The 10,218-nt window shown below is 39.2% G+C and overlaps 1 protein-coding gene across 1 annotated transcript in view; it reads right to left on the reverse strand.

The window, feature by feature from the left end:
- Positions 1–10,216, reverse strand: part of SMARCC1 (SWI/SNF related BAF chromatin remodeling complex subunit C1) — a gene marked incomplete at its 5' end in the record, with an annotated part of 101,025 nt that extends 90,809 nt beyond the window's left edge. The window contains 2 exons of the mRNA XM_085315922.1: positions 2,056–2,175; positions 10,109–10,216. Coding sequence (XP_085172048.1) covers positions 2,056–2,175; positions 10,109–10,216 — 228 coding nt within the window. The remainder of the gene's footprint in view (positions 1–2,055; positions 2,176–10,108) is intronic.
- Positions 10,217–10,218: the final 2 nt, after the last annotated feature.

A 10,218-nucleotide genomic window follows, 5' to 3' on the forward strand; every position in this document is an offset into this window, starting at 1 on the left:
GGGGATTGTTACAGCTTCTCCCTCATCAAGTTGACTGTCTTGTGAGTAGCACACTCGCTTTAAGCAATAAGACCCGACAGCACATTAAGTAATCAATGACCACAAGAGCTTCCAAAGAGGCTACATTAAATCCTTCAGTGACAAGGCTACACCACCAGGCACTGAAGGGGCAATTCTTTACCTTGGCATTCTGAAACACAGTCCAGTGGCCTGGCACAGGATGCAGGAATCCAGGAACCCCAGGTGGAACAAGTCTGACAGTAGTCACAGTGACTTTGGCAAATTATGATTTTATTATCAAACACAGAAAATTGTACACTCTTTTTCATAGTTTAATATTGGCTAATTTTTCTCTCAGACATAGGTCACTTTTTTAAGCTGTCTTGCAGACTTCAGCAAGACCCTCTTATGCTTGTAACAATGACTACAGTTTTAATAAAAGGAATTAGCTTTTAGCAATTAGACAAAACCTGTTCTGTAGAACAGGTAACTGATAGTAATCCAGCTTCTCTTCAACATTTTTACCCACCAAATTCTTCACATAATCCTTTCGGAAATCTCCAGTCTTGTTATAACAAGGCAATTAAGATCAGCTGGTCTCATAACTTTCTGTCTAAAGGGTTAGTATCTTAGTACAATCTTCATTTGAAACCTGAAAAACTAAGAAAATTAATCAGAATCTTTGTTTTTGAGAATTACTGAAGGTGGGTAATACGCATTTAAATGCAGTAATTAGGAGGCAGGCACTGAAGTCCACCATAGCAGTCTTCCATTTGCTTTAAATGCATTCACAGATCCTGTAATAGGCTGCATCCTTGCCAAGAACAGGAACTTAAAGAATTAACAACACTCTRCGGGATGCAAGCTCTAACTATTCCATTCATTCAAAGCACTAAATAAATTGTATGAAGTTTACTTCAATAAACATAGACTGTGGTGGTTTTAATTCAGTACAAGTCAGAAATATACCTTGAATACTAACTGAACAGACCAGCTTCCCTTTGTGATCGACTGCTCTGCTGTTGAAATAGTCAGTTAAGAGAAAAAGTGTGAGGTATGCTGGTCTGAGACCAGTTAGTACATGGAAAATAAGCAGAAGGACTCTAATGTGAGCTGAAGGAACAACCACCTTGGACTGATGCTCTCATYAGCAACTGCTCCTAGAGAGTCACATCCCTGAGCTTGGCAGCAACTGCAGTTCTAAAAAGCAACACTTAATCTGAAATAAATTGCACTACTAAGGGAAACTGCAGTGCATATTCATGGAAATCAGTCATCAGCATCAAAGAAGGGACTGTTATCCAGGGTCTTTAATAATGGTAGTTGTGAGCAAAAAATCACAATTTGAGGATCTCTTCAATCATCTGCAGGTACACAGCATTCAAAGTTTCAATGTTCTGGGGGCTTTTTCTCCTCTATCAGACATTTAGACCTCCAGCATGTTTGGACATGATCTTTATGGTACAAAGGGTTCCAAGCACAACAGGGCTAATCTCTGAACAGAATTACTAGAAACAGTACTGGTAAAGCTGTACTAAGTTTGAATTTTAAATACCATAAGCAACCCTCAAAATGTTGATATTGCTTCTGTATACTGTATATTTAATAATAAAACTTATCAATATTCTGAATGACTGAAAAACTAACCCAGACTAACTAGGTAATTACACGCAATCAACACACACATTAAATCTTGACAGTATTAAAGGTTTTAAGTTGTCATTGAATAATTGTTGCTTAAAACCTGTTTGCTTTAGAAACAGTATGTTAGTTGGTCTGTTTAGGATTTACCAATTGACAAAGAACATGCACTAAATATTAAAACCTTTCAACAATATTCACGAAGTTATTTGCAAACGTGGAGCGAATATTAAATTGAAAATCTGCCCTTACAAAAAAGAGCTATTCTATTTCACCCATTCCACAGAATGCAGTAACAAAAGCATCAGAACAAGCACAGACCTCCCAGACAGCTGGAAGCACGCCAGCAGCACAGATACTGGATAAACAGTGAAATATGCTATTACAATAGCAGTGGTTAACTCTAATACTCACAGGAAGCTTTGTGAAGGCAGGATTGGTGACATGTTTTCCAAAGGCATCTTCCTGGAATTGCAGCAGCTGCACTACCAGCCCAGCCAGAGTTTTATTGGTAGGAGCATCTGCTTGAACATACTGAAAAACAAAACAAAACAAAAACACACGCTTAGTTGGGACAGAGGATAATAAAACATGAAGACTGATTTAGCAAATCCATAGGCTACTATATCAGCTGTTGAGTTCAGTTTAAGATAAAAGGATGCTATCTGTGCTGAGGGTGGGGGCATCAAGCACAAATATTTTAAGATTATAGCTGAAAAATATGTATCAAGTACTTGTGAATCATCATCAGTTCGTCATGGCCACTGGTGTTCTATAGATACGAACTAACAACTTCGGTCTGATTTCCAGATCCTAATAAAGTAACGGGCTAATTCGGGCCCACACATACACAAAGTCTTCCACAGCAACTTAAGATCCTTCTGCAGTGAACTGCTACAGGTTAATCCCAACAGTATCCTTTTGTTACTATTCAGCATGCACACACAAACAAAACYGACCCAGACAACTACATCTGCAATGTTCTGCAACAATCTAAACTGTTTCTGTGTATGTGTAATATGTGTAAGAAAACACATTCATGCAAAGAATGATAGCTTAGAATACACAAAAATGGAGTGGCTGCAGAGTTTTAGTTATTCCTAATGCTACAATATTCACTTCCTGAATGTAATCTTCTCACCAATCAAAAGATTTCTAATAGCAGAATTGAGTTAGAAACATTACTTGTTCTTACAGAATACACTAGTACTAGCTATTCTACAGCCAATTAGCTGGGTAACCATATGAACCATAAGGCCTTCGTTTCTCCTTCAAATCAGATTCTTCCAAAGCCCCGTAAAAAATCTACGAGTCAGAATCTTCAGAAGTTTAAATCTGTTGTTTTAAATAGCATTCAAACCAAATTAAGCCTTCCAAAGCACCATCTAAGTAGTGAAATACACTATAAAATAAAAATAAAAATAAAAGCATGACTTTTCTATGATGATTTTACAGTACAAGTATCTGAAGATGCAAGTTCTTTCTGTACTTGCTAAGAGGCAGATAGACATAGCCAAGAAATTAAATCTTAGTGACCCAAATGAACCACCAAAGACCTGTCAGATGTACTACTACGCACATAAAATTTTCTGTTCTTTTTTGGAGTTTTATTTCCAGATCTGGGTAAATTTTCCAAAGCTTTTTCTTACCTCACCCCAATGAAAGGCAGGCCACTGTGACAATTTTACCTAATTAACAATTCCTATCAATTCACATCARCGAATACAGAGATATGAAATAGCAGTAGTCACTCAGTCTTTTCTCCTGGTAGAGCATCCCTGAATAATTTTGCTCTCAAGAGTTTTTAAGAAACTTCTGRAATTACATGCTCCTCTCAGTTAACCACCATTGTGTTCATAATTTTGGGACTAGAAGCTCTCAGTTGGCTGCCGCTTAAATCACCAGAACAATTTAAGTAGTCTTTTGTTGGAATTACTGCTCTCAGACAGGATGGCAAAATAGAGCACATAACTAACTGAGGTATCCTAGCCAATTCAGCATCTTTACTTAAAAAAAAGCCTTTGTATTAGCTTACCAGGTGCCGAAGCTCAACAGGAAGCATCTCATTCCTTTGCTTTTGTTACAGGTGGTAGAATTCTCCACCAGGGAGGCACAGAATAATACTTAAACTCCTATTGCTAAATTTGCCAGACCTCTTTTTGTCAGGGTCTTAAGGTTTGCTAAACCAAACATGATTACTAAAATGCCTAGAGTGCTTTAAGTCGTTAATACAAAACATACCTTACTTTTAGAACAGTAAGAAAAATAATGCAAGTGACAGTCACACCCAGAATGCACAAACAGATGCACTGCAGATGCACCGTCACCTTATGTTAATATCGGATTGAAACCTTGACCCTTCTGTTCAGTCATGCTTATTATTATGCAGTAAAGCAAATAGAAGCTACAAGATGCGAGCAAATCAGATAATTACCTAAGGCAATTCTATAACACATACAAAAGTGAAACTAAAAGCACCGCAAATCAAGTGCCAGACTTCGTATCAAATAACCCTACTCCTAGTGACAGCCTTGGTCTTGAACACATTCACAAGTATGTCCAAAAAGCAAAGCTGCTAGTGCTAAGTTAAAACCAGTTATTTAAGACTGACTCCTCACATAACTGTAGCAGTTTGTCTAAACGTGTATAGAGCTTAACAGATAAAAATGCTTTCTCGGTTAAACAGAGTACACTGTAGTACGGCATCTTTAGAYTGCACTGGAGGCATACTCCAGGAAGATAAAAAATGCAAAAGGTTCTTTCATGTATCTTCTCTCATGCTATAAAACTTTCATTTTTAGAGCATTATTGAATAGAAAAGAYCTTGACCATTATAACTCATTTCACATGGAAAAATTAACTCAGCACTGTTACATTTGCTTTTTTAATATAGTGTAAAAGTTTTAAATTTTTGCTCTAAATACAGTATTCTAGATGAATAAATCATTGAATGGAAAAGTGACTTAACCATAAAATGCAACAAGACAGCAAGTATTGATGGCTCCCATTAGCAGTTTGTGAAACAGAACAAAGCCTTTCCGTACTTAAAACCATTATTAAAAAAAAGTCACCATCCCCCAAAGAAAACTTTGAATTCAACTAGTCTACGTATCAATCCATATAGTCTACTTAATCTCACAGTTTCTTTATGCCACCTAGAAAGAAAATTATATCCTGCTTTGAGCCTAGCTCTAGTTAAGTTCTSACAACCTATAGTTTACGGATCCCATAGAACTTGGGAGGATAATTCATGAGGAGATAACCAGAGAACATACACTTCTTCACACAAACAAGCCAACAAAARCAGAAAATGAAAATCAATGCAGAAATATTGCAAGGTTACAAGRTTTCGGGGTTGGTTTGTTTGTTTGGCAATTGTAAGTGAAAGTCATTGAGACAACATTACAATCAAAGGTAAGCAATGCATCTGATTTAAGAGCTGAAGAGCATTGCTGCAGACTACTGTACACATATAATGACTTAATGCACACAGTATTGATACCTCAGCTGAAAGTTGRATTCAGAAGAGGTAGTATTCTTGCAGGGACTTACTGTATTTAATTAAAATGTTTTTCTGAAGAAAAACATTTACGTGACAACATACTTGGGAAACTCTTCTTAGAAGTGTGAAAATTTTCAGGCATTTACTCCCTTATATGCAGATCTCGCTTTTACCTCTCGCAGGAGGCAACTGACAGCTGGCCAGCTATCAGAAAGGAAGGTAACATTAGAAATCTCCGACTCTATTTTACATTGTATCTTGCAAATTTCTTCAGACAGGTGAAGTCATTTCTTTGCCCAAGGTTTCTCCTGAACAATAAGGACAGAAACCTCTGAACTCCAAAAGGAAGCACAAGGACTCCTCTCATTCACTCACTGTACCCTAACTAGCAAGGCAAACGGATCTTGCTATAGGCTTTAAGTCAGCAAAATTAGTAGGATTACTTCTTGGTTGATATATAGTGTTTTTGGAGGAACACAGAACATGGAAGTCATGACACACCTGCAACACATAGCTGTASTTTTTCACTACTCTCCATAGTAGATAGAAGCTGAAAGTGATTCTGTAGCAAAAAAAGATTTTTAAATGGTAAATTCTAAAAGACAGAAATTATGTCTTGTTACYAGCCAGATAAAAAAATTCATTTATGCCAAAGCTAAGTGCTGAAATACCAAAGCCCTATTTATATTGTAAAGATTTTCTGACAATTAGAAATACCAAAAAAAAATGCATATCCTTAAGCTATACTAGCATCAAGCAGGGAAAAAGAAAAAAAAAAGAAGGAAAAAAAGTCTTTAACTCAAATCATTCAGGAAGAGATTAACTACTAGCAGAAGACAACACTTTATCTTCACTAGCAAGATTTGCCATAACAACTGCACTGGGAAAGCCTTTGTCACATGGACATAAGGGAAGGTTTGAGTATCCAGTTTTGATGTGGTTACTGACCTTAAATAACCCCATTATGGCTCTATAATGTAGCACTCAGACTAAATCCTTTCCTTCCCCCAAATCAAAGCGCATCTAGGCTCAGATCACTAAATAACAGAAAAAAGGAAGACCAGCATTAAAATACTCTGATTTAGCCTATAACTCCCTTTTATTTCCTTCTTAAAGGCATGAAGGCAAAAGAACTCTAAACATATGCACAGAAATCCCTCCCGCAGATTAAAATCAAAGTCAGTCGGTAAAGAAATACTTGATAAGGAAGACATCAACAAGAGAAGTCAGAGCTAGAAGAAAGATAATTACAAATTGTCTAAATCCAGCTCCTGGCTTGTAGTGAACAAGCAGGTGGTCTCCAACCAGATATCTACAGCCGTAACAGCTGCCATTTCGTAACAGCTGCCAAGAAACGGATCATACCTCCTCAATCTCTGCGCTGAGGCATATTAATAGAATTGCATAAAGGAATCTCATACCCATCATTAAGTCTTGCAGCAAAGCAGAACATGTGCTCCACTGACAACAATCTAACACCTTGCAATAGCATCGCACTCTTTATTAATGGTGAAAGAGAAACAGAAAATTTATTATTTTACGTAGAACATTTAGTTGTAGTAAAACTGCTTCCCATATMCTCAACAAACCACTCAGAATTCCAAGCAATACGGTTTCATGTCTGTACGCAAGGCCTACACTTTGTCTGTGCTTCTGGCTTACCCCCGTGAGGGCAGTGCATACTCTTAAAAATAAATARAACAAGACACTGCAGCTTCTACCAACTAACATACAGAACCGGATGTGCTTAACACTCTGGGAATTGTCTTCAGGGACCACAACAAAGATCAAAATTATTTTCTTCATCCTTGCCAGTATGAATAAAAAAACCCACTATCTTTTAGGAAAATATTTTAAATACAAAAAGTAACTCCTCTTTATGACAAGCCATTTTAATATAAACAATCTATTGCTTAAAGCCCAAGGGATTATCTAAACAATACATAATATTAGAAATCACTAAGCGTTGACACAATACATATGAAGTTAATTGCTCAGTTTTTCCTTCATCTTTGAACTGCAAATTTCCACTTACAATGGACACTTACATCACTAGAGCTGATCTTCCCAAATGCTATGAAAGATTGACTCCTCCAGATCTTAAAAACCACAGCATGAAATACAGTTTGCAACTCACAAGAAAGAAGCCTGAACATCTGAATTACAGTCCAAGGCCTGGGAAGAAGGACAGGACCACCTATGCTTTTCAATACAGGGAATCAGTGCAAGGAGAATTACRTACATTACGCATACAAAAACAGAGGAGGACACAGAAGGTTGGAATATGCAACTTAATTTTCTGTCAGTATGCTTGCTGTCACTACTATTMATTCCCAATATTCCTTCCACCTTTGCAAGCATCCTCTACTCAACCAGCTGTTTCTCCCCTCTGCAACACAAATTCTCAATGCACCCCATCTTTCTGTACATCAGTGGAAGGGCCTTCCTCACTGTCAACACTTTAGCTAGGCCTCAAAAGCTTGTTTCTCAGKAAAATAATGTATCTTCTAAGAGTAAAGCAGGGTTACACTACCCACATCAYTATCTGACAGAATTTATAACCAACGATCTCTACTGACAGAAAGTCAACACACTGCCTGGGAAAGTCATTCCTCACAGTTAATGAGGGTTTCTAATACTCTGTGCAAGTCTTTCGTGCTACTATTTAAACCTGCTATTTTTTGAGCTATACTCTAGAGACATGGAGAACATTAGACAAGTCTTCAAATACAGGAGTGGAAGACAGCAATCTAGAGACAAGGGGGCAAAGACATGTAATCGCCTTTCTCCCACTCTCTCCTTGCCCACTACGACTTCTGGATCTTTGATGAGGCTTGCTTTTCTCTGCATCCCCTCCAACTGGGTCACAACTTCCTTGGCACTTCCAGAGCTGGACACAATACCACAGGTTAAGGTATGCAGAGATGTATATGCATCGTTTTTTAAGAGYGTATGATGGACATAAAACACTTTTCTGAAATATGACAAACCTACAGCAAAACTGCCACCTGAATCACAGGAAACAAGATTATGTATCCACTATATAAAGCAGCATTTCTCAAGAAGAATTAAAATATATTAACTACAGTTCAAAAAAGAATCAGCAATTCCATTTAGAGTTTGGAGCTACATCTTTAAACATTACTAATAATTATCAGTTTCCCTCTTTCACAGAAGAAGGATTTTTAGTTTTTCTTCTTACTTTTCAAGGAATTTATACAGTAAAATTTTGAAATTCACTTGCCACTAAGGATTTCTTCTTAGCCCAATTCTATTTACCTTCCAGAGCTTAAAGAAATAAATATAAGCATCTAGTCTTTTTAATCAGCAATATCAATAAGCAGAAAATAATTATAATACAGAGTTCTGCTTTGATCTATGAAATGAAGCTCCCACCCCCGAACTACAGATGAGAGCCCTGGCCAGGCTATAATAAGGTGAGAACTAACTCATCTAGATAWTTTTTGCTGACAACAGCAAGGGACAAGTTAATGTTTTAACTATTAATGCTTTTAATAATGTGACTTTAGAAAGCTCATCAGCAAAACAGCAGATGCCAGTTCTAAGTCATTTCAGAATTAATAAACCTCTTATCTTGTAGATATTCCATCATGAAAACAAAATGAAAGTGTTCCTCCTCAGAAGTCTAGAAGGAGTAGAAAAGGCACAGTCAAAACAATAAAAAGTCAAACCAAAGATAGTTTTACATTACCATTTCTTTATCAACATACATAGTTTAAGCTGCTCACTCAAATTATTACCTGCCCCCCATTGCACTGATTTGGCTATATGTGGCTGCACTCTAAACAGATATGCAGAAAGACCAGCAGAACACAGTTCTAAACATGTTTTGTTTTCATTTTCAAGCCCAGATCAGTTCACACACCCATCTCAGAGCACCGCCACACAAATAATCAAATCAACAGCTCCAGTGGAGCAACGAGAGACAAACTGGTCCACAGGTTACTSAAACTAGACCTACCAGAACAGGAGGAGAAAGAGGGAAAAAAAGACAAAACAAAACACACACAGATCACTGTCTTCTAAATCTGAAGTAAATACAAAAAATAACACACATTTAGTTTGTATAGTATTTCCTCTTGATGTCCCTCTTCAGCTTTGCCCTTGCTAATACTCTTCCTAGCGTTTCTGCAAGGCTGTCTAGATACCCCTATGTGTCTTGGGGAAAATTTCTGTCAGGTAATTTATTCAAGGCCTATGTATAAGAAATCATACTGAAAGCTAGAGAACCATCACAGGGGAAAGACACCTGGGAAAAAAAAAAGAAAAAGACAAGAAGCAGAACACAACAAACTAATCGTGTGGAAGAGCAAGAGCGCAGGGACAACGCACAGCGAGCAACGGCACTCCTGGGAAAGGGCGAACCAGCCATAACCAGACCATCACGCGTTCAGCTTTCCCACACGCATCAGATTTGGTAAAACGCAGTTACGAACAGTATGAGAAGTTTGGGGTATTTTTTTTTTTAATCCACTAAGGCTTAAGGGGTGTGGCTTAAACGAAACCTATATAATATCCTGGCAAACCGCTCTGCGACTTGTCTGCACAAGAAAGTTACCGCTGCAGCCGCGCTCTGTAAGAACACGGGTGCGAGGCAGGGGAAAACAGCTCTGATGGGCAAGGGGGGGTGTTYTTATTTTTYGTTTTTTCAGGCGAGTGGGAAGCGGTCGGYGGCTCGGTGCTGAAGCCGCTCGCCTCCCTCCCTCCCCCCGCCCGGCAGCGCTGCCTCAAGCGGCGGGGCGCGAGGGCCCACGCGGCAGGGCCGGGCCCCGCTCCGGGCTGACAAAGGGCCGGCGGCGGAGCAGGGCGTCCCCTCGCCGGCCCGCCCTGAGGGAACTTTCCCGCGCGCCGCCGGACCGTTAAACCGCCGCCTCGCGCCTTTGTTAGGCCGCACRGGCCGCCGCCGTCGCGACCCCCCTCCCCACAGCCGCCGCCGGGCCGCACCTTCTTGTAGTGCTTCCCGAGCCAGACGCGGACCGAGTCGAGCTGGGACACCGTCTCCGGGCTCTCCCAGAACTTGCCCGTGGGGCCGCCGTCCTTCCGCCGCGCCACCG

The sequence above is a fragment of the Rhea americana genome, unplaced genomic scaffold (assembly GCF_003343005.1).
Source record: "Rhea americana isolate MKP2758 unplaced genomic scaffold, rheAme1 scaffold_443, whole genome shotgun sequence".
NCBI lineage: Eukaryota > Metazoa > Chordata > Aves > Rheiformes > Rheidae > Rhea > Rhea americana.